Genomic DNA, 25,929 nt, shown 5'->3' on the forward strand with positions numbered 1-25,929 from the left:
AGAACAATATATTGGTGTTTAAACCTACTGCACACAGCACATTTAAAACATGACACAAAGAAGAAGAGTACGCTGATTTGCAGTAAACAGAGAACCTCAGATTTGAGGCACAGTTGCTCAGTGTGGTGAAATGACTGTTAATGTGTTTAAATGGTAGTAAAACGATGCAGACCAACAGTTGAGGATTGTTCCAGATCTCTGTGGAACGGATTGATGACTGTATGAAAAGACAGAGAGCTTCATGCTTGAGAGAGCATAGAGTCTAGCAAGCAATACGGACAGAAAATAGACAGAGAACTGTTGTAGGGCATTGTGAGGAAGTCTTCAGCAGCAGGCCTGTGCTGTCACTGTGGATACAAGCATCAGCTAAGTCAATCGCTCCCAACCTTTTTTTCTTTTTTCTTTTTGTCATAATTACCCCTTCAGCCTGGTCAGATTAGCCATCGTGCTGTTGTCTCCCGAAGAAAATCTTGGTCGACAAAAATTTTACCTCCTCTTCAACCAATCACTTGATCAGTGAGGAAAAAAAATCTGCACCCCATCACTAGATTAACTATGTTGGCCACACTGCAATAAATGGGTCACAACCAGCTATATCGTTATCTTCAGGGCACGTCTATCAGTAGAGCTAATGCTAGCTGAGCTAGCGCTGTAGTATAAAGTACAAAAAGCAACATTAAAAAGCTTTAAAGGTACCAGCATCCAACCTAAATGAAGCTGAACGTTCACAGGTTCTCTTGACTGTACCTCAATATTACAACATAGGTCCAACGTCATTGCATAACATGCTAATGGAGAGTTAAATAGACTAACCTACCAAATAAACAATACAACAACAAAATACGTGGCCAAACGTACAGCTTTCTAGATCGAAGTCAATCAAATCAATCCATTCTAAGCTTGTATAGTTACTGGTCCTCATTGAGAAATCAATGATAAAACATAAAACTTCATACACCAAGTTCCTCTGTCCTCTGAGCTTGGGAGCTGATGTAGCATTTTGTGCTGGTTCTTTGACATGGTGTTTTATGTTTGAGATCGTTTGGGGTAAATGTTCTGTAAGTTGGACCTAGCAGTCTACATTAAGTCTACATTTCTCCCTCCAAGAAATAATGCATCAAAACATTTTTCATAGAATTTATCATTCAGTGTTTAGTTGGGTTTGGCCAAGTCTGCATTCTGTGCTTTTTGTAGCAGAAGCTGGATGTTTAAACCATTTACTGTTTCACCTGTTAATATATTACTCTTAACTATCTTTTCAATGACCTTTATTTATTTAGACTTTTCATACATCAGCAGTTAGCTATCTATTTGAACTTTTCATACAACACTATTTCAACAAATTACTATAAGCTAACTGTTTGGACTGCTCACATGCTAATTTGTTTTCCATTCAGCCTCATTCACAGGGTTTGCTGTTCAGGTGTTACAACTGACTAGTAATTTTTAAGTAAACAATCATGGGTAAATGAAGAGTCAACAAAGTGGGTAAAAAAAAAAATATGATCACCAAATGCTGCTCGTTTGCCTTTGTTTCAAAGCTTGTCTGCGGAGTGTGGATGTGTGTGTTCATCCAGTGTAATAAAAAGTATTCAACACTCGCTCATTAACTAGCTGGCTGCCTGGCAGAGCGCTCCATGGTGGCTGCACTTACAACTCCCTGGGCGGGAAGAGAGGTAACACTCAGATGTGAGGCCATTTAAGTTAATACAGTTACACACACACACACACACACACACACATACATGCAACTCAGCAAGAGTGCTTTCCCTTATTCAACTTACAACATGGCACTCCCCTGCAAGGACCACCTGCTAGTTAATACCATCACACACACACAAACACACACACACACACACACACACACACACACACACACACACACACACCACTTCTGTTTTCACTATACACTAGATCACTAGGCTCTGCAATCACATCACATGGATTCTCTTACCACTGTTATGCAGACGACACCCAACTGTTCCTCTCTTTCCCCCATCCTCCAACACCCATGTTGCAACGCGCATCTCGGAATGTCTGACAGGCATCTCCGCTTGGACAACTGCGCAACACCTCAAGCTCAACCTTAGTAAAACTGAACTCCTCTTCATCCCGGGGAAAGCCCTCGCATGGACCTGTCAGTCACTGTCGAGGACATCATGGTATCGTCTTCATCGACTGCGAGGAACCTGGGTGTAATCCTCGACAATGGACTATCCTGCGCCCCAAACATCACTGCTGTGGCCCGAGCCTGCAGATTTGCCCTCTACAACATTCTGAGGATCCGGCCTTTCTTCACAAAGGACATAATGCAAGTCCTGGTCCAAGCGCTGGTCATCTCCAGCCTGGACTACTGCAACTCGCGCTTGGCTGGACTCCCAGCCTCTGCGACTAAACTGTTGCAGCGTATCCAGAAGGCTGCAGCGTGCCTTGTTTTCAATCTACCCAAATTCTCCCACGTGACCCCCCTCCTCCATGATCTCCATTGGCTTCCTGTTGTGGCCCGCATCCTATTCAAGACGATGGTACTGGCCTTCAAGGCCATCAACGGACCTGCACCCATCTTCCTCCAAACACTGGTCAGACCACATGCCCCAGCGCGAGCACTTCGCTCCACTACATCAGCTGGCCGGCTGGTACCACCATCGCTTAGAGCAAACAAAGGCCGCTCAGCGAAGTCACGACTCTTCTCTGTTCTGGCGCCTCAGTGGTGGAACGAACTCCCGACCAATGTCAGGACAGCAGAGTCACTCGCCATCTTCCGCAAAAGACTCAAGACTCACTTGTTCAGACTTCACCTTGACCTCGCAGAAGCTTGACTCCCTCCCACCCCCCACCCACCCCAAAAAAAGAAACAAAAAGAAACAAATAACGTGTATGCGCTTGTATGTTCTTACCCTTAGCACTTCAATCATAGCACTTATGTACTTAAGGTATCCTTGATAAATAGCAGCTACTATGCTCAGACGAGGGCTTGAAAACTGTTTTTTTCTTTTCTACTTTATCGACGGTGATATGTTGTGGTTTCTTTCTGGTGACAAATGTACTTATTGTAAGTCGCTTTGGACAAAAGCTAAATGCCCTAAATGTAAATGTAAATGCATGCATATCAGCTCACAGGCATGTGTGTGTAAACATGAAGCCTGTGCACAGAGCATGCCAAGCAACTGTGACCACACACACGCACATTCACATATGCATGGTTCAGCCTGTTGAAATTACATGCAATGGGAACAATGGGCAGTGGGTTCGTGCAAGGCTCTTATACTCCAAAAACTGTTATTTGTAAGTTTATACCTTCTGTATGTGATGCATATGTGTCTCCCCCTTTTCTCGCCGACTCTGACATGGATCTGCCGTCCCTTCAGCCAATCACAGACAAGTGGGATCACATTTACGAGCACAGTTGCCAGGCAACAAGGAGAAAGAGAGAGAGTGAGTGTGTGAGAAAGAGATGGAAGTGGTGGCAGAGAAAAAATAGCCATGTTGTTGCCAAGAGGAGAGGAGAAATCTGAGCAAGATGGCTTAATTGCATTTCACAGATAGCATGCCATTCACGGTCAACTGGAGATCCATTTGATCTGATACGGTTGATCGTGCAACCAAAGTGCTTGAACTGTGCTTTTGTACTATACAGAACTGGGTTAGCATGAGGATTAGCAACTGACCTTACCTTTACCCTACTGAATACATAGTGACCTACAATCACAATTTAGTGAAGTTTGTCTCTTTTTAATGTCCAGTGGGCCAGTCACAGAATCAGAAGCCACAGTTTAGCTAGACTATCTAAATCATGTAATTAGAAGATTAAAGCAGAAAGAGAGTATTGTTGTTTGGCAGTAAGGCATAACTAAGCAACTGTATTCAGTAATGGGTACTGTAGTTCAGTGTGTTAAACACAGAGACGAGAGGGAAAAGGAGAGGGACAGGAGGAAAATAACAGATATAAACACAGGTGAGTTCTGCGTTCACTCCTAGGCTGAGCTATCAACAAAAACACAGGCACACTTGTACAGACACACTTAGTATGTCCATTGCTAGCTAGCCAACAACTAACAGTTGGTGGCCTACATTGATGCAAGGGGATAATTCTCTTTTCAGTCTTTAAACAAGTATTTTAGATATATCTGACATCGATTAATCGATTTGTCTATAAAAATGATTTTAATACGTCAAATAAATAAATACTTATAATTTGGATTGAATGTATAAGACGCTGGCAGTACAAATGATAACAGTCTAGTCATCATTTGAATTGAAAAAGGTTTTCAATTCTTTCTTTCTTTCTTTCTTTCTTTCTTTCTCTTTTTCCTCTGTAAGTAGGCCATGACTGAGAGGCTTGCTGTTGTGAACAGCTACAAAAAACAACATTATTGTCTTTAATTAAGGCTCATCCACACTGTGTATCTTTATTTCTCCCTACAACCCCCCATCTCTCTCTCTCTCTCTCTCTCTCTCTGTCACTGTCTCTCTTTCTCGCTCTCCCTCCTTCCTCTGTGGAGCTTTTCTCTCACACATCCAACTCTTCGGGGTTTCCCCCTACCCTCATCACTCACCCCAAATGCTACTCCTCTCTTCCACTCTGCTCCCTCTCGCTGCCCAACACGGTTCTCCCATCTAATCCTATGCCTATCCCATTCCTATGCCTCCTTTGCCCTCCTCCTTCCCTCCATCCCTCTCTCTGTCTCTGGCAGCTCTCTAAGGACATTTCCTGATGTCACAGCGCAGTATTGTCCCAGAGGTCAACAACACAAGACATGCTCTGTTGCACACAAACACGCACACACACACACACACACGCACATGCAGTGCACTCACTCAGTAAGCATGGGAAGCTGAGCTCAGTGAGTCTTGCTGCTCCAAGGCCAAGTTCTGTTTAATGAGACAAGAGGCTGGAGTGAGGAGTGGTATGCACGTAAGAGGGAGTGTGTATGTGTGTGTTATGGTGTGTAGTCAAATGTGCTGTTAACTGCAGCGTTGAGTGCATCTCAGTGAGTTTACTTGAGTTTGTCTTATTTCAGATTTACAAAATTTGTGTTAATAATGAAGCACTTGCTGCAGTTCGGGAGCTGGGTATGTTAGTGTGTGTGAGCATGTGTGTGCTCAGAGTTACTGAGAGTTGGGTGTTAATCCGCTGCATTAACAGCCATCAGCCAGGCGTGATAACTGGTGTGGCTGCTGCTGGCTCAGCTGTACACACACACACACACACACACACACACACACACACACACACACACACACACACACACACACACTCTCCCTTGTACTTCTATCCTTCTGAGGTCCCTCCATTGACTACATCTGACTCCATTATTCTGTAAACCCTGACCGTATGATCAGAACTACATGGCTAATCTCAGTCCTTTCTCTAAACTTAAAGGGATTCTCCACACTGAATCTTTTGAGCATCACTCAGGCTCTGTAGGTTTGAATGGCAGTTGTGAGTAGGGTGTGTTGTTGCTTTTGAAAACTGGTGAGACGATGAAACACAATTACGGGATGGTCAGTTTGAGTAACACTTTCAAGAGTTTGATGGTATGACTCGCCGAAACACTGCTCAGTTGTACCTTCTTGTGACAATAGAAATACACACGAACACAAAGTGATTTGAAGGAACAAGTGCTTGCACGTAGTTAGGTGTGTGTAAACTTAATTTTCATTCATCCTTTTCATTCATTTCTCTACCCTCCATCCCTGTCTCTCTGCTCTGCGGCTCTGCCACGGGGTGTGTTGCCATGGCAACAGTGGCACACACAGATGCCAGTGTGTTATGTTTTGAGGTGCTTTGTCCAACCCGTTATTCCTCCAGATACATTTTTAAACATAATCGCAGCAAGAAATGTTTGGAAATGTACGTTTCTGCAAACCACTGATATGTTAAAAATGTACATTTCTTTATGTTGCATCTTTACTTTCCTTTAGGTTTCTGTGATTATGCTCTGGTTAGGTTTAGCCACAAAACCCCTTGGTTAGGGTCTGGAAATAATCAAGTTTTGGCTTAAAATATCAGTCTTTAGTTGCCACAAAGACGGCTACAAATTGTCCCAAGATCTTAAAAATATCCAGTGGTGGGTGTCACTGGCTTGCCAGCCTTCACACCTGTAACTCCACTACCAACCCCCTTCACCTCTGAATAAGAAAATCAGGTCATGAACACCTACACCTTTTGTAGAAATATTAATATGGTATGCAGTCTGGGACACATACGGTGCATTCCAACATTCAGAAAAAGATATTTAAGTGGAGACTATATGTTTTACCATTCTAATGTAGACAGACAATGTATTTTTTTCTGACAGCCTTATTTTGTGTATACATCTGTCCATTAATTTCAACCAGCTGATGGTAAAGCTCCTCAGTTATTTGCTGTGGTATATCAACAGTTCTCTTTAAAGTCACAGCAATCTGGATGGAATCATTGTAAGAGAGAGACGCTGTGAGAGAGAGACATTCGCAGTAACAGCAGAACAGCGTTTCCCACAGCTACCTGACCTCCTGCCAGCCAGTCTGCTCAAACTAAAGTGTTCTCAGGGACACACTGTCACCTCCTGACCGTGTGTGTGTATGTGTGTGTGTATGTGTGTGTGTGTGTGTGAGGAAGAGAGAGTTGGCAGGAAAGATAGCAGAGAGAAGGCTTGTTTAAAGTCTACATGACTTTGCTGTATGTGTGTTCGTATGTTAGAATATCTGTCTGTCTGTAAAAATCTGCATGAGTCGTGACCCATCATTCTCTCTTTCTGCTACTTTTGCTCCAATCCGGTTCTCTGTAATGTTTTGTCTGCGGGGGTCAGGGGTGCTGCAGAGAGTCAGAGGAGCGTGCATGATGTCCAGACTACATTACCCACAATGCTATATTTAGACCACTGCAGTGTGTGACTCAGCACAGCCAAACCTAACTGTGGTCTGACAGCGCAGCTCTGACTGGTTATGCTGCTACACTATATGGACACTTTTATGCATTGTCAATTCTTATGTCTTTAAACAACAAACACTGGGCCATTAAAGTAGCATCATAACAACCATATTGCTGAGACCACATGCTAGAATATACTGACAAGTCAAAAATCACAAATTTGCCAGAATGGGCTGAAAATTTATTATAATATAATGTTCGAATTTCTACCCCCAAAAATACAAAATGCATTCAAAATGACATTAGACATAACAACGGATGTATGATTGCAGTAATCAGTGGCAGTATATTAGTCCAAGATTAAACATGCATTATAATTACAATAAAAGTTAATATCCATTCATTTAGAAGCATGTGTATGTAATATAATCCTGAGACTCCCAGACACACAGACTGCCTCTCTTGCCCTGAAGCAGCTCATGTGATGCCTTCATGCAGATGGGATGATGCATGTTACAGCGGTTACCATCTGTAGAATACATGGCTACCATTGTTAACATGTGAATTCCATTAAGACTGTGTTAAGGCTAAGAGTTTCTTCATATTGTACATGCACATGTGTGAAGCTATGTTTCAGTAGATGTGTATGGAGAAATGCATGTGTGCTCTGTGTGTAATTGTTGACATGAAGTGTGGATGAGCAGTGAATTCCAAACACCTTCCCATGTAGGGCATGATCATGTATGTTAGTCATGTCTTCAAGCCTCTCTATGTGCTCTGCATGCAAGCCGATGTGTAAGGAAGCCATGATGAGCAGTCACCTCAAGTAAGCTTCATGTAATGTGTGTGTGAGGGATAGTTTCTTCCCTTGTTGCTTTTTGAGTCTGTGGTCAGAAATACCAGTTGACTTGACTGTTGAATCTTTATCAAACAAACAAATACTGTAGAACTGATTGCTTTTTTGTTGGAATAGTCTCATTATGGAGAGTATCAGCCTTGCGAGTGTCCTTGAGTAAGAACTCTCTGATCTCCATGATGAGTGGAATTCCTTGCTTTGCTCAATAAAACATCACCTGAAAAGAACATACTTACAACTCAAAATCTGAAATTTGATCGGTTGTAACTGCTGAACCAGTGATGGACATATCAGTTTGTTGGTGACCAAACAAAAGGATGTTTGCTTCTTGGGATCAACGTGTTTTACAGTTCCAGCTGCTGACTTTAAATTAACCATATGCTCATTTTCAGCTTCATAATTTTATTTTGGGTAACTACTAGAATAGGTTTACAAAAAACCTGACATGCCCGGCTTTAGCTCCTGTCTCTTTAAGACCTCCCCTCCCAAATGCCCAGTCTGCTCTGATTGGTCAGCGTACACACACCTGAGTATGCACTGCTCAGTGTGTCCCTGGTCTGCACTGACTTGCTTCACTTCTACGAGAATAGAGGTATAAATTATGCAAATGTGTGTCATGGTGACGTAGTGTAAAGTCGATAAGTCATGGAATTAAAGGTCGAACTACTTAAGAGGTATTACAGGCACTTCAGGTGCAATGTTTCCTGTCGGATCTCCAGTTTGCACGTACTTTGGGCCTTGACCGTTTACATGCACAAGAACCTACATAACACACTGAAGGAAAGGAAATAGCAATAAAAGAATAAGAGGTCTCCTTTAATGTGATTCTCTGGAAGATATGTGCAGCATAGAGAGCGTCCTTATAGATTGAAATATATATTCCTCGTTTCATGACCATTTTTGGAGATTTGTAAAACTGTACAGACAACTAACCAAATTATCCCTCCCTACTGGCAAATGTTTTTGTTATTTTAAGGGAAAAGGAAACAAGACTCTCGACTAGATTCCATGACTCATTTTACAGATATTTCAACAGTGTGTCGAATCAAATTCTTGAGCTGACTCTATTGTTAACACTCTTTGTGCATGGATGTTTGATCCTTATTAGACTGTTACCATACCAAAGTGGGGAATTTGGTCCGCTACTGCTATATTCTCATGTTCTCATGTTATGCTCACATTTCTCTCTGGTATACTCCATTCATTTATCTCTCCGTGTTCTCGCTCCCTCCATGTTCACATTCACTCATTTGAAATGTGAGTGGCAGCAGTTTTGTTCAGTTGACCATCTCAACACATGATACTGGAGAATACACGCACCGACAGAGTGACAAAAATATGTTAGAGAGATAAGCTTTCACTTGAACATAATACAGAGTGGCTTTCCAAGTATTCACCAGAGCAGTGAGAGCTCTTTAAGATCATCTGTCATGTAGCCTCGAGAGGTTAGGATGTGCTGACAGCTCAGAAAAGCAGCCACTCAACAGCCGGTACTGAGAGAAGCCCCACCGCCTACACTGGCATCAAACACTGACATTGTTTAAATAGGAGTGTTTACTGTTCTACAGTCTTGTCAGATTTCAATCAATAGCCAAGATTTTCTGGTCTGATTGTTGAAGTTTTAGATGTTACCCTACATATTGCACTAAAAACGAATGTACTGTTGGACTGAAGTTGGACTTCAAACTGAAATCCGAACTTTAATATTTATATTGATGACAGGAAAGATATCGGATCAATATCAGGGTGCACAAATGTGTTTTCAATTGATTTGCCTTTTCATTGATTTTCATTCAGTGTCAGGTTGCTGGATTAGAGTAGAAGGAATTTGAAACAGTGATGTTCTGTATGATGATGTTGTGATATCCCTTTCGGATATAAAGGATAGGATGTTTTTAAATACGGTACATTAGCAAGGTCATCAAACCTGGAGCTGGTTGGGATTCTGTTTCTTGCTCAAGAACACTTCAGCCTGGACTGCTTGCCCACATCCCTGAGCTTAACGGTCTTCCTTTATGATATTTAGTACAGTTTTTGAACTAATTTTAAGGATATCCTTATCTATAAATGTTGGGTTTTTGTGAGTAAATTAATTAATGAGTATGGTGGAGTATTGATGCTATACAAATAAAGATTGATTGATTGATAAAAAAATATAACTGATTATATCAATTACAATATATATATATATATATATATATATATATATATATATATATATGTATATATATATATATATGAAATGGAGTGTAAACTCTGTATTTCCTTTTCTTTGTTATAAAAAGCAACAATCAGTTTATTAAATAATCTAGGCCTAAAAAACATTTATTTTACTCTTCTGTTTACTTTCACTTGGTCTTAAACGTCTTTGTTATCCTATTTTGGAGTCTGGAGCACACACACTTTTCTTGTCACATTTTACATTTTCTTAATGCTTGTATGATTATGCAATGGGTCTGTCCATGTATGTCCAGAGCAACGAGTGGGCTGAGGTATATGAGTTTTAAGAAGATTGTGTAGGTAGCCAACTAACGTGTGCCATAACCATACACTAGTCAGTTTACGAATCACTGATACTGTGCTGCATACAATCTAAATTCTCAAAACTCTATCTAGCATTTTAGTGACTTTGTAAGCTAACACTTACAAAGTCAGCTAGATAACTAACAGTTTAATTTCTATATGGATGTCATTATATTTTTGACTGATACTGTACATTTACTGAATTTTGTCAGTCTCTGGGATCCAAAGAGTTCAGTTTGTGGTAGAAAAACAGTAACTACTGGCTGCACATGACATAAACATGATTTCTTTCTTGGTCACCAAAGGGCCAAACTTGACTACTAGTCTTTTATTCACACAGTAGCCTATGATTTGTGCTCATGGTTAGACTATAACAGGTGCAATCAGCCCAGAATTGTTTATATAGCACTCCTATATCTATCAACGTCTGCTTTACAACATACTGGTAAACACAGACTGGGAGACAGATCCAGGGGAAAGCCTTCTAAGTTAACTTTTTTCTTTGATTTTTTTCTTTCTCTCTTTCTAGATTTTTCCACTGTTTCTTGTGTAATGACAGTGCAAGCAGGCCCGGCCGTTTTCACTTTGTGTGTCGGTATTTTTAGCTGCAGAAACTGTCCTTTGCCAACAACCCCCCCCATTTTGAGTAAATATGCCCTGTCTGGAGGCTTGTAGTTCAGTCCTGCCTTGGTCTCTGGGGAGAGAGTGTGTATCTGTACTTCAGTTTGTATATTCGTGTGTGTGTATGTGTTGGTGTGTATGTGTGTCAGAGAGATTTAAAGCCTCTGTAATCAAAGCCAGAGAATGTGCATGCTTTCCCAGGCCCAGCTGACTCCACTCTAAAGCATTACACCAGCCCTCTGACTATTCTACAGCACCCTGCGTCTTAATGGGTCCAAGTTGCTGGGCTTTGGAGTAAATGTGTGTACTTCTGTGCATGTAAGGAAGTTGTCCAGCAGTGGGCTTTCTCTGTGATGTTAATGTTGTTCTGCAGCTGGTCTCTGTCATTCTGGAGCCCTGAAGGTTTCATGCAGCTTGTGCTAAATTGACATCAGAGCTTCAGGATCTCAAGATCCATCGAAGAGTGATGGAAATGTCATTAAAAATAGGAGAAACAACATGAAGACATGAACATTGTTGAGGTCATTTCATCAGCTCTTGAAAAACATCTCTGGATTTTTACTTGTGGCTGACATTGAGGTGACTGTTGGTATTTGTGGTGTTCTTGAACAGAAAGTAAGTAAGTAAGTTGATGTAAGTTCATCTGAATGTGAGATAGGGGGAATTACAGTTCAGCCAGAGAATACAGAAAACTCTTATTGTGCTGTTTTAAGGCTTCTACACTTTCAAGTCAGGGCTTTGGGCTGTCAGGCTGTTTGGATGGTTATTCCCATATGACAGAGAAGAAACAGATCTCTCCTTTAGACAGGAATCTGTGAGTATTAAAGAGAGACAGAGATGAAGGGAAGAAGAAAGACAATGATAGAAAATGAAGACATTGAGCTTGCAGAGTTTAACATGCTGTTATTCCCAAGAAAACAACGCACATAGCCAAAGAGTCAGTTGTCTCTTTTTTCTAAAGCTCCTGGCTCTGACCTTTGCCATTGGCTTACATTCCTCCCATCTCTGTAAACCAGGTGACTTTTACCACTAGGGCTGCAACTTACGATTATTTCCTTCATTAATTAATATGACAATTATTTTCATGATCAATCATTTACACTTGAAAAGTCAAAAATGCTCAAAAATTCTCAGAGGCCAAAATTAAGTCTTAAAATAACTGACGTCTAACCAATTGTCCAAAACTCAAAGATTCCTCTGTTAGATTCATAACACTTAAGAAGATGGAACCGGCAAATGTTTGATATTTTTGCTTAAAAATTACTGTAGCAAAATTGGCTTTTTTTTTTTTGATTGTACACCTATTCAGTTAACATCTCCCTGATACAATGACAACATTATAACACAAAGGTACAAAGCACACGTACCATTTATTACAGGACTATTGCATTGAATTGTATTACACAGTTGGTCATGTTATTGTGTCTACCCGGGTCTATCAGGCTTACTCTGCAGTGATAAGAGTTTGGGCTTTTCCTCCTGGATGTTATTCAACACTGGAGCTACAGTGTGTTGTTGTATGTTGCTGTCTTATCCTCTTATTATTAGCAGGACATCGCTGGTCCAAAATGTGGAAGGCCAATTTCAGCTGAGGATGCAATCACTGCCAACCTCCGTCAGTCTTGTGTATCTGTTTTAACATTGTGAGCCAATGGGGAAGTCAAACGTACAGTACAAAGTCACAAACAAAATGAAAGATACAGTATAATAATTTCATATTATACCTAATTACAGATTACATGAAGACAAATCTTTAACTGCTAATTACCAAAAAGGGTAAATTGAGTATTGTGAGGCATTAATAGTAGGTAATCAGTGCTTAATAAGCTATAATCACTACACAGTTTACACAAGCTCAGTCTACGCTGCAGTACGCTGAGATGAACAAGACATTTTGGATCAGCCTGATGAGACCAACAAACAAAAAGTGTCAGAAAACTTTTGGTCAAGGCAGGCTCCTCATGCTCAGGTGAGGAGTGTGATTCAGTTAAAAACATCTACATTACACAAACATCTTAATTGTCAAGCTAAGTTTCATTACACGGTCACCAAGCATGTAACTTGTGTGATTTCTTGTCAAATAAGAGTTCACCTTCAGTTCTGGCCTGTTCAGTAGGCTGAGTGCTGTGTTGTCATCAGACAACATCACCAAAAGAGATACGTGAATGTCTGACTCACATGGTCTGTCTCTCCATGACTGAAACCAAATGAATATATGAAATCAGTGAGACAGTGATCCATTTTGTGAAATCAGGAGGTTAACCCGGTTTGTTAGTAGTAGGTAAATTATTTCACCCTGTGAATAAAAATAGGTTGGTAAGAGGATGAGATTTTGATGTTTTTGCAGTGGCCACAGTACTTGATAAAGATTTATTAATGTCGTGTGCTGTTTTAGGCAACTGGGAACGGAACTGACTGGCTGTGGAAATCAACCAGACTGGACCAGAACATCGATTGTTCAGGTTCATCACAGCAGGCACTCAACTGGGTCAAACTCTCCAGCGTGATAGGTCGCTGAGGACAGTGTCAGTGAACAGGGCAGTGAACAGGGCTTATTGCCAAGGATTTAAATGCACAGTATGATAGATAGCCAAAAAATAAATGATGAAGAGAATTTAGCTCGACAAACTCGACATGTCCCTCTGGGAAAAACAGGAAACTGTAATGAGGGGAAACAGTAACACTTCCCAGTGAGCAAAGAGTGGTCTAGATCACGTCTTTTAGACGTCATTTAAGGACATCCAAGACGTCTAAAAGACGTCCTCTGGGGAGCCAGAATGAAAGCTTTTTATGTCTTTTCTGGACGTTGTATAGACATTTATATATTGTTTATCGACTAATTCTGGCTGTCAGTGGACGTCCAGATCATAGCTAGTATGAACGTCTATTCTCAACTAATTCTGGATGTCAGTGGATATCTAGATTATGGCCTGACTATTGACTTGGCCAGGCCATGATCTGGACGTCCATTGACAGCCAGAATTAGTCGATAAATGACGTTGAGAAAAGACGTCCAGTCACGATATATATTCGATATATAAACGTCTATACAACGTCCAGAAAAGAAGTATAAAAAACTTTAATTCTGAGAACGTCTTTTAGACATCTTGGATGTCCATAAATGATGTCTGAAAGACGTGATCTAGACCACTCTTTGCTCACTGGGTTGTTTCAACATTGAGAATATTAAAAATTGACCAGAAATGTCCCAGCCCTTGTGTGCACCATGGGACCTTTTTTTGGGGGGAAAAATCAGTAGTCGATGGGGAGATACATTTTTGACCCAGTTTGAATCGTGCCATAAATCACACTCGTTTGTCATTTAAAAATATATTTTTTCAACAATCTTGTTTTGTGTAAAACCACTTAGTGAACTTCATTATCTTGTAAAATATACAGCACCAACAAGAGCAGGCTGTGACCTTGACACAGAAAAAGTATGGAAAAAGGCGAAAATCACAAGTCTGACCATATTGACAGCTGCAGTTATGCGAAGGGAGAGTGGCTCAGTTCTCTGAGCCAGCTCATATACAGGACCTCTGTGTTTCCCACAGAATGGCTGTCAACCAGTGTGTCTTTTTGAGAATTGTGCCTCTCTCTGCAAAGCATTCATAAACAGCATTAGACGGGAGGGGAAGAGCGAAGACAGATTGTCCACTGGGTAGTCAGTCGTGGTACTCGTACTCTCAGACGACAAAAAAAAACCCACCACCAAATATACCTGGGCAGCTGTTAAAATACCTGGATGACCTGCCCAAGTAAAGTATATGTGTGGAAAACACTGGACCAATTACCATTACAATTTCACATCATATGTTTAATTCACATCACAATTCAATGAGAATCAAAAATTGATTTGTCTCTTGCCATTCACTACCGTACATATTCCCACTGAAGTAAGGTCCCATGGTGGTCCACTGGAAGGCAGGACCTCACCTCTCTATTAAAAAGAACTATTCAGTTGGCAGTTGTAAGGGAACAGAAAACATTTTTAGCCTTGAGAGTGTGTGTCATTTCAGCTGTCAAGTACAGTCTTATACTCCTGTCACCGTGGCAACAGCAATTGGGGGTGGAGGGACGTGATTTGACAGGAAGTGACCTCGCCATGACCTCCTGCTACCATGGGTACAGAGGAGATCAGAGGTCAAAGCTGGCATGCTGTGGTGTGTGTGTGTGTGTGTGTGTGTGTGTGGGTGTGTGTGTGCATGTGTGTGTGTGTGTGTGTGTGCATGTGTGTGTGTGTGTGTGTGTCAGTGAATGTCAAATTCTGTCATCTGGAAGAATGTCTGACTGACAGGACAACTTGTAATTCCAGTCTTGTTAAAGCTCAAAATATTTTAGCTGGGTTTTGGTTAACAAAATGTCCAGGTGAGGCTCGCAAGATGCTCCCTTGCCAGAATGGTTTTCCAGGATACTGCTCCGTGTGGCGGTTTTGTGCATGCACCTGCTCTATACTGTATGTACATGGGTTTTGAGACTAGATAGATGCTGTAGAGGAGCTCCATTTCCTGCTCTTTATCAGTCCTTTTCCCCTTTCACTCGTTAGCTGTATTCTGTGACTGCTGGTAGTACTGCACGCTGTTTACTGTCTACTGACAGTTGCTGCAGTTAATCAAACCTTTGAGTTTCTTGTCAGTAGTAAACATTTGTCTGATTGTTAATCATAGGTGTGATTTTATACACTGATCATTACTAGGAAGCAGAAGAGACAGACAGTCAGGGACATCCAGTTCAGAGAGGTCCAATGCAGACAGATCCAGCTCAGAGAGACCCTGCTCATGGAGACCCAGACAACAGGATAGTTGTTCCTCAGATCCAGGATGAGACAACGGGTGTTTTTTATACACTGAGGTATAAGCAGGTTAAGATACAGATATACATACTAGTAAGAAAAACACATAGGATACCCTGGTCGTCCCTGGTCTTATGAAATATCTATTTGAAGGTAAGCAATGTCACTTTTATAGAATTGGCTTATTCTAATTTATGATAGAAAATAAATGTCTACATGAAACACAGAATTGTACCATACTGAATTGGAATCAAATCGTCCCATAATAAATTCAGCATTTAAATCTTGTAAAAGCTGTATTTTAAACATACATTAGGTCCCCTAGGTACAGAATATTATTCTGCTACAATATTTTTTGGAACAACTACAAAGACTTACAGTTTGCCTCCCGATATTTGTTTTTGGAGCATGCCCTTGCTAAGCAGAAGGCAGGCATGTAAACAGACTCACCATGAGCTCATTTAAAATTAATACTGGCTGTAAGAACACACAAGTCAACAGTTACAGTTTTTGAAGCTGTGGTATTTTGTAACAAGGGTTAGGGAACTAAAATTGGACCAGATATTTTATTCTGAGTTGGCTGAGACACAAGCCGTTTATATTACCTTATATTTCATCATGTTAATGATTCAAACAAGTATCATCACTCATAATTACTTGCTCACCACATTGTTAGCTATATTATTGATTAGTTATCCTGATGAGCCTTTACACTCTTACCACTAGTTTTCTCCTCAATCAAAAACCTTCCAAACCACAGCCTCTTGTGGCTTATTCCTCAACTATGTTTCATGCTGCAGTGCATTCCTTTAGCATGTGGTATTTGAGGTTTGCTGCCTGGAATACACTTCGGTGTGTAGATGTTTTTGTATCAGAGACTGATGGCTTGTTTTGGTCAGGGTGACTGGTTCACTGACTTGGTTTCATAGTGAGAGGAGAATCTAGGCCTCATGAATTATTCTCCTTTATCTGGCGCTGCTACTACTGCAGTCTCTCTGCCTTCGCAGATCTTCTCTGTAATCCGTCTCCTCATCACCTTTGTCTTTGCTCCTCTTTGTCTCTCCCTGCCTGCCTTTCTTTTGGTCGAACTCTTATTGTTGCTGTGTCACTGCAGAGATGCTGGTGTCAGGGGAACAGATGGGCGGTTGCTGCAGACGTCTGTAACCTTGGTAACCGCAGCCTCACCTGCTCTGGCATTAACCCTCCCTCCTTGTTATGCCACCCGAGACACAAAAGCACCATCATCCCTGACTCCATGTTCCCCCTCTCTCTTATATCACCTATTACATGCTTTTATCCTATTTCTAATATCTTCCTCCTATCCCATTCTTCTTTTTGCCTTCCACATTATAACTGTCCCCTTGATCCATTTCTTTTTTTTACAGTTTAGGCCAGACTATAGGTGCCTTAAAAATACAGTAATTTTCTCTGGCATTACTGATAGTAGAATAGTTTCATCCCTCATTGCCTGCATCACACACAAAATGGTATCCTTGTCATATATTCTGAATGGTTGTACAGACTCCATGCATAAAGGAGATATGACATAAATGTTAATATGGTAGTCAAAGACATGGGGTCATATATCGTCTGTCAGACTGCACGAGCACTGTGTTTTCCATGTTCAAACTGGACGACGCCCTTTTGAGGTGTTTTCAAACCTTACAGCTGATGTGTTGTAGCAAAAATCGTCTTAGTTACTGAAAGCAGACAGGTGTGTCTTGGATGGAGGCTCCTTTATAGCAGATTGGGTGGGTGCATTGCTCCTCAGATGTCCCATTTCCTGAGTTGAGAAGTCGTTCTCACGACTTTAGTGTGTTAATGACCCTTAAGTCAGAAAATGGAAATAAAAATGGAAGCTACAAGAAGGACGTCTTGTATTATATTGCTCAGTGTGGACAGATTTTTGAAGCTTGAAGCTATATTACAAACTGTCCCAGAACTGTTGCTGCATCAAAACATTAAAACACCCTAAAACCGTAATAAATATTGCTTTACCTGCCTTTTTATCAGGGTTAATGCTAATAGATAACTTTTCTTAGTAATCTAGGTCACTCTACGTGGAAGGCAAGTAATGGTTATAACCCAATTATAATTACAGTACATGTGAACAAAAAATGTTTATACAGTGCATGAATTAAAATAACATTTCCAACCATCAACCAAACTTTTGTCCACCATGTTTCTGTGTATGCAACGTCAAAGTCGAACAATTGTTGTCCCAAAATGACGAGGCATTCATGTTAATTTTCCCATTAGGGAACAGATTTTTCCGATTATTCCAACACCACATGAATGCACTACTGTGCATCTAATGGCTTTGACATGAATGCACACTGCTTGTGTTAATATTTGACAGTTCAGCTTATGTCCATTGTAGAGCTAGAGCAATAAATCGGCCGGGCTGATGTTTTGGCCATATTGGCTTATTGCAGACACATGTATAGCATCAGTATCAGTAATGTAAATGTTGGCAATAAACAATAAGAAGTTGCAGTCCAGAAATGTCAGACAAGTTGTGAAGCAACTTAGAAACATGTCACCAGTAGTTTGTCCACCAGAGAGCACTGACAGGGGGATTTTTATCAGTTTGTAAAGAAAAACAAACAACCAATATTTATCTTTATAAATATCACCATTGACCATTGGATTCTTCATACTCCCAAATATTGATATCAGTAGTGGCAACACAAAAAGGCAGCATCAGATGGGCAATAATCCACAGATTGGTGATGACAGGTCTGCAGATGTCAGGGAAGAAAAAAATAACCACGTTAAAGGTTCTGCTTTGTCTTTAGAGTCATTGGCAGTCTTTGCATCGTGACGGTCACATTCACCCTTCAGTCCAACAAAAATGCCACACACTAACCCCCCAAAACTGATGTGATGTTACGCTTATGTTTTTGGTTAACAAATGAAATTTATAATTGACCTTTACACCCAAATTAGTGTGTATTTTTTAACACAGGTGTTGCCTTTCTGTTGATTTCACATTCTGTTATGAATGGCAGGTTGTAGTGTAGGACCCAAATGCGGACACCAGAGCAGGGAGCTGGAGCTCAGGCTTGACTCCCCATGGGTGCGGTGGAGACAACTCACGGTGGCGCTGGTGGATAGCACAGGAAGGGGATAACTGGTAGAGTGGCTCGGCGATAGAGGTGCTGGAGGCTGGGTAACTGGTGGAGTGGAGCTTATCAGAGGGAGTCTCTTCACTGGAGAAGGAGCGGAGAAGGCAAAGTTTGAATCTCAGGCAAAAAACAAGAACAAACACATAATAACACTCTAGGAAACACAATCGCTAGAAGTGTCAGCCATGTACCACTACGAACTAACGAAATCATCTGGCAGCGAGCAGGGTGAAGACCACAGTATTTCAACGGATGCTGATTGCCAATGCGCTGCAGGTGAGTGTGACCGTCAGCAGCTCCGGTGAAGGGGAAAACCCTGCCCAGCCTCTCCAGCACCTCTGAAACACAATAGGCACCAGAAAACAAACACAAGAAAAGGGCACAACAAAGTCTGAATATGACAACATTCATCATCATGAACACACCGGAAAAACAGGAAACTGTAGAAAGCAGCAGATCATATATCGCATCATGATATTGAAAAGACATTAAGATTTGTTCTATAAAAGTCTTTCATACAGGAACACTCTCGTCATTGATTAAAACCATTTATTGCAACAAATGGCATACAGTTAGGCTTGGCGCTGAAGGCTCCGCTCCAAAAGCTCCCTGGATTTGACAAGCAGCATGCTAAGTCACTCCAGGGAGCGCAATGAAAACCCCCCGCAGGAGTAGAATCGAAGCAACTAGATACATTAGACTCAGACTAAGCAGGTGGAGGCTGGGGTGGTGGTGGCGAGCTTTGCCGGCAGCAGTGATCAGTGTATGGATAAGATTGGTCAGTGACTGATGCTGGTCTGATCTTCTCTATGCTTCATTAAAACAATTCTGAAGCATCTTTCTTTTTCTGGAGCTCATGATGAAAGTAGGACACATCTCACTTCATTCTCATCTCTGTTGGAAGTTGCACATGTGCAGTATCGATTAGGCAGCTGGCAAGGCTTGGGTACTGACCAAGGAACCTAAAAAAAGAAGAAAAAAAGAAGAAAGGGTCATGATGTCACCGAGTCTTGCTTTTGCACCTGACCATGGTCACAGTGTTGGGGTGGCTGTAGCTCTGGAGATGGAGCGGGTCGTCTAGTAATGGGAAGGTCACTGGTTCAAATCCCCGGCTCCCCCAGCTGCATGATGAAGTGTCCTTGAGCAAGATACTGAACCCCAAATAGCTCAATAGATGCAGACTGGAAAAGCGCTATAGAAATGCAAGTCCATTTATCATTTATTGAAGTGAATGGGAGATGCATGCAGAAACACACCAACACATATCTTTGTTGTATGACTTCTGATGAAAAAATGCCACCAGAAAAGACCACACATACTTCAGAGAGTAGGTTTTTCCCCCAAATGATTGAGAGGGCCAATGATATTGTGATCAAACAGGGAAGGTTGGACTGACATCAGCTGATCAGAGTGTGAACAGCAGCGCAAACAGGAGCCTTTCCTACCCAAATTCAAGGAATGAGCATTGTGTGGATAAAAAACTCAGTGGTTAACCTAGTCTCTGAAGTGTGGTCTTTTATTTTCTGGAGGCATTTCTTTATCAGAAGTCATACGACATAGATATGTTGGGTTTTAGTGTGTTTCTCAATGCATCTCCCATTGACTTCAATACAGCTGTCACCACAAAGTGAGATTCTGTGACATAATGACCCTTCCTTCTTTTTTTATGTTCCCTGGTACAAGGAAGTGACTGACAATGTAACAATGGTTACTTTTGTAATATCTTTTACTTTTACAGTCTTTCTTTCACACTCAGCACCAACTGAATGATGCTGGAAGGCTGCTTGAACAGAGAGGGAAGGAAAAATATTAATAAGCCAGCATCCTTAACTGCAATGCATGTCATAGCATCGTGGTTGGCAAGGAGCTGGAGCCAATAAACTTGTGACTACTGCAGTCATTTGACCCGGGAGTGAATGCCAATTGTACCAATTCACATAAAAGAAAAGAGCCAGATGATTGTGGGTGTTCATGTTTTTTTTTGTCCCGTGCAATGCTGCAGTTTGAAGCCTGCAGTGTAATATTTAATAAAACAGCAAATAACACACTGCTGGATGAAAGACTGCTTCATTTCAGAACCTGTATCAAAAAACGTCACAGGGAATATTCACAGACTGGTGCTAGTATGACTGTAACTTCAGGTGTAATGCTGTGACAGGTGTCCAAACAGTAGATTCGATTTTCTGTTGCTTATGTTAACAGAAATAAAAGAAACATTTGAATTTTTGGCTTTTGGCTTTTTTTCTCCTGATGTGGCATAAAATTGAAGAACCCCCCCCCCACACACACACACACACACACAAGCACACACACACACAAACACAAGCACACACACAAACTTGCATACACATGCTGGATGTATTTAGCCAAGTCAGATGGGCGGCTGCTCAGTTGCATGTTTGCTTGCATTGCGCAGCAAATGGAGAGACAGAGGCTGATGAATCCCTCTGCAAGATTATAGATAATAGTTGCCATGGAGATGCACCGGTGGGAAGGCCACAGATGCCCCAGGCAAAGAGACACAGAGAGAGAGAGTGCATATTATCATTAGAGAGCAGAGTGGTTAAAGAGGCTCATCGACAGTCTGTCAAAAAACTTTTACGACTTTTAAGCTATTAGGAAGGGTTGTGGGATGCTGATATGCACCCTGTCTTGTTTTTTTTTAATTTTGATAGGCCATTAAGCTCTTTGAAATCTGAGATTAGAAGGCTGAACTTGTTTAGTTAAATGTTCTGTGTTTTATTGAATGTTTGACAGTGTAGGAGGAAGCGCCTCCCTGCCTCAGTCTCACCTGTCGAACGGCGCCACATATTCTGTTTCCTGTTGGTTGCCATGATTTTTAGTCTTCCATTTGCCAGTCATGGTCACTGAGCCTGTGAACTTGATGAGGGTCTGTCCCTGCTTTCGTGCTCCGACAGTGCAATGATAATCTGACAATTCATAATCTCTTTCAAGGGCCTGACAACACTGTATTTGTGTTTATTTAGTTTCTTCCTTCAAATGTCCCAAATAAGTTCCTTTACGTTGCGGTAGGTTTTGGTTTACCCTGAGTGTTGTGGCAGTGTTGTTGTGAGACTCTCTCTCTCTCTCTCTGTGCAGTTCAGGCACTCGTTTCCGTAGCAGCAGACAACTTGACCTTAGTAACAGGCCAAGATCTGCGCTGTCATGGAAACCGTAACAAACCTGTCAGTTAAGTCAGTTGCTAGGGGATGAAGGGCAGACTAACACTGTGCCTGTGACTAAACATGATGATATCCCAAAAATATATGATATAGAGCATGGCCTCCAGAGTTTACAGAATATTTTGCCCATTGCCCTGCATGTTCACAGGTCTTTATATTGTCATTTTTAAATTTCCATCCAATGAAATCTAACTTTTGCTAAACTAACTCAGATGATAAAAAAAACTCAGCCTATTTGCTGCATATTCATTAATACATAGCATTTTATATTGAAATAACTTGATTTGGTTTAAAGATTTTGTATTAATGAATGCAATTCATTGTGGAAATAATACAAAATCTTTAATTATACTGCATCTGGTAAGCTACAGTAGTATTCAGTGCCTTGTCTGGGTGGGTCCCTCTAACAAACACATACATACACACATGTAATTTCACTGGGAGCTTTGCAGCCAGGAAGCAGGTCAAAAGCAGGAAAGGGAGAGCGAGTGAGGGGAGAGGAAGGAAAAAGAGTAAAGTCATATTTCCCAGGAGAGAGTTCCTCCTTCTCTGCAGGATGGACAGACAGGCAGAAAGGGGTTGGGTGCTAGGGTATTTATCTCCGAATACTGGCACACTTTAGTGACAAAAACAACTGTAATAACCATAAATACATGTACTTTTGTGCTGTAGGGCAACATAGTCCCATAGTGTTTGCCCTTTTGCCTTGAACTTGACTTTCACATTCATTTCTTAATGGAGACAGACTCAGCTGCTTTAAATGTAAGGTTTTATGACTCTGTTTGGCTGCATACTTGCTATGTGTTTGCTTTTTGAGAGACTTGAAATAAAACACACTGTAAATAAAACCACACACACTATAGCTGATTACTGTAGTCTTGAGATATATTTCAGAATTCATAGAGCCTGGCTGAGGCTAGACAGTGAAATATGAAACACTTCAACAGCTTCAACAGTGCAGCCCCAAATCAGCTCATCTAACTACACCATAAACACGTGTGCAGTGTAGAGTATATAATATAATAGATTGTGTATTGTTATGGATGAACCTGTTTTAACCCTTTGAACCCTGCAATAGGCATGATCTGCCAGTGCCTACAAAAGCAGTTTTGCTGATTGTGATTTAATTTCTTGGAGTATCTTCAAATGCCTCATGTCCCTGAAATATGTACAACCTAAGCTATAGGGTTATGTAAGTCAATAAGCAAAGATAAATGATTTAAGTATTGAAATAACATCAGAAATGAATTAAAACATATGGAAATCTGTGTCGTTTTTCATCAGATTTTCTAATAAAAAGGCAAAACATATTCAAAAAGACTTCTAAATGTAGAACATGAACAAAATATTTTACATTCTACAATTAATCTCATTAATTAAGGGGCGGTGTGAAAAAAATGTGAACACACTTGTCATAGCTCTAAAAATCAAAACAATGAGCTGAAAAAGGAAAAATATTTTGTAGTGCTGAGTTGGTGATAATTCTCTGTGGGTTCATGATTATGTGCAACTCTTTTTACAATGCATATAAATCCACTATTTATGAAAACATGGGTAAGTACAGATCAAAGTCACTGTTACAATGTTTTAGCCCAAAGAAGATACAATTCAGATTTCATTTTGAGGTTTATTTTTGTAGAAATGTAAAGATTAAACAGAGCTGCCACACTACGATGAGTCTATAACTTCACTGTTGTGATCAAAGATGAATGGCTGGATAGAGGAAGAGCAGTGATTTTATGATGAGAATGCAGCAAATGGTGTCACAGTTTTATAGTGCGTCGGACTCATTTTTTTGACCACCACAGACCCCGACATACACAGAAGACATTGCTGGATCAATTTTGCAAGAAACAACAAGCATAACTTAACGTAGTTGGAGCCAGTGCTTGGCCTCTTATACTTCAAATAAAGTGCTGAAAATTGACACTGACATTCATGCGCACACATACACACACAAAAATATGTACACACAGTAGCTGTATTCCAGATGTGAGTAGTGTGTGTTCTATGCCTCCCTCATCTAGTTGTTGATCTCCTGTGGAGTCTGAGAGGCATGGTAATAACAGACAAACAGGAAGAGGACCATCATAAATGTAGAGATCAAACACAAACTCACACGCACACGCACACACACACACACACACACACACTTGGCTGTAACTCCAGTCTCATGGTTCCCTCGCCAGCAGTGAGCTCATTAAAATGTGTGAGGCGACCCCTCTCGTCTTCATGGTCTCTCATCTCTCCTCCATCTCTTCCTCTCTCATTTCTTTCCCGGTCTTCATTCTCCTTTGACACAAAATATCACACACTCTGGCTTCATTGGTTATGTGACTTTCTTCACTCTCTCCCCACGTCAGTTTCATGTTTGACTTATTGATTTTTGGATTAGACCACACTGTCAACACACTGTTCAAAATACTGCTTCAGTTGTGCAACTGTTATACTTGTGTGTTATATGTGTATGTGTGTGTGTGTGTGTGTGTGTGTGTGTGTGTGTGTTTGGGGGAGGGTGGCTCTCCTTTAATGAATGGTTGCCGGGTAGAACAGGAGGCGTGAGGGAGGAATTTGTTAATTATGAATGGAGCACTTCTCTCTGGATGTGAACACCACACAGTGTAAGTATGTGTGTGTACGTGTGTGTGCTTTGGCATTTGTAAGTGTATGGGTATGTGGTAACATATGTGCGTATGTGCATTATGACTGTTTTAATCAGAAGGGTTGCTGGTTTGAATCTGCAAGTAATACTGATTACCATTGAGGTACTCATGAGCAAGGCATTCAAGGTTGATCAGAGCAGGGCAGGACGAGGCCGTTCATTTTTCATTTAGAAGCAGGAGAAATCCCAAACTAGAGCTGAGTGTCATGAAACCTAATGTAGGATATAATGCAATTGTATCCAACACACTGCATATGAACTCTGTGTCACCCTGAAATAGCTACATAGCTAAAGTGTGCTACATATTATGTTTTAATGTGAAATAAAAAAGCAGGTTTAGGCCTATCCTTGTATGACATAAACATACAAAAAACATTTAATTATACATTCAAAAAAGCTTTGTTCTATTAAATACACTAATTTTGACACCCTGACGAAGGCTTGATGTCAGACACATTGGAGTTTGATGTGACAACAAAAATTGCTTTTTGATTAACTGTATTCCGGTCTTTTCCAAGCATTGACTAAACATGTTTCAGTTTCTTAAATTGAACTGTACCGTAGTTTTTGGACTTTTTTTGCACACATCTACTTTTCCATACTGTAGTGTGCTCACATTGAGAAGATACTTTAGTCGTAGTTTATTTGCCATAACCATTATCTTTCCTTCAACTACACCATGGTTACCAAACACAGTTATCGTGAAAAGTGAGAATGTATTTAAAGGTCGATTTTGTTAGAAAGCTGATTTTTGAGTCTCACTTCCAGCTTGTCAAATATGCTTTGGGATGATGCTGACCTGACCTACAATCCCAAAGCATCAGTATTTGACAAGTTGGGAATTCCTCCAAATAGGACATTTATAGGTAATCAACATTGTCAGGCCATAAATATGGCTGAGGTGGACTGACATACAGTCAGACTTAGAGTCTACAACCATGTTAGTGTCTCTGTGAGGCTCTATAGGCACAGCAGTGCTTTCAGCTGAATGTAGACCTCAACAAAATCTTGTGTGCAGTTGTGTCGAAAATTGGGAATGTAATTGATACAATTTGAAAAAAAGACCAGGTTTGTATTAAATGACTTGGTGAATTATAAGACTACCAGAGTGTATCTGAAGAAAACTTCCTTTTTTCAACAATATGGTCACTGTATGTCTGGTGTAACAGAAGAGGTTTCTCATATTCATTCTGAAATTGTGGATTGAATCATTTTGGGGAAGTCACCATCCCCCTTTTTGTCCAAACATTGGATTTTTTCAGTTTTGGATGAAAATATTAATCTGGTGCATTACATTTTGGAACAACGC

At 40.8% G+C, this 25,929-nt stretch overlaps 2 protein-coding genes across 5 annotated transcripts in view; one reads left to right on the top strand and one right to left on the bottom strand.

Moving 5' to 3' along the window:
• Nucleotides 1-25,929, top strand: part of mtss1lb (MTSS I-BAR domain containing 2b) — an 89,184-nt gene that overhangs the window by 38,714 nt on the left and 24,541 nt on the right. The window lies entirely within an intron of this gene.
• LOC311257458 (uncharacterized protein) lies at nucleotides 18,077-21,839 on the bottom strand. 2 transcript variants are annotated; one of them, XM_084353098.1, is made up of 4 exons: nucleotides 21,568-21,839; nucleotides 18,968-19,114; nucleotides 18,748-18,860; nucleotides 18,077-18,389 (listed from the first exon to the last, which is right to left on the bottom strand). In XM_084353098.1, exons 1-4 carry the CDS (start codon nucleotides 21,608-21,610, stop codon nucleotides 18,324-18,326), a joined length of 369 nt encoding a protein of 122 aa, XP_084209224.1. In that variant the 5' UTR covers nucleotides 21,611-21,839; the 3' UTR covers nucleotides 18,077-18,323. The 2 variants fall into 2 exon arrangements, 1 of the variants encoding a protein (XP_084209224.1); XR_014622626.1 differs by lacking the exon at nucleotides 18,968-19,114 and having other exon boundaries at nucleotides 18,077-18,860.

Source organism: Pagrus pagrus (assembly GCF_965226575.1).
Source record: "Pagrus pagrus genome assembly, chromosome: 1".
Classification (NCBI taxonomy): Eukaryota; Metazoa; Chordata; class Actinopteri; order Spariformes; family Sparidae; genus Pagrus; species Pagrus pagrus.

Excerpts from the sequence above, each read along its gene's own strand:
- LOC311257458 (XM_084353098.1), bottom strand. The coding sequence starts at position 21,610 with ATGGCAACCAACAGGAAACAGAATATGTGGCGCCGTTCGACAG. Across the intron at positions 19,115-21,567 it reads TATGTGGCGCCGTTCGACAG|AGGTGCTGGAGAGGCTGGGC; the intron begins GTGAGACTGAGG and ends ATTGTGTTTCAG. Across the intron at positions 18,390-18,747 it reads TGCTATCCACCAGCGCCACC|ACCTGTCATCACCAATCTGT; the intron begins GTGAGTTGTCTC and ends TGACATCTGCAG.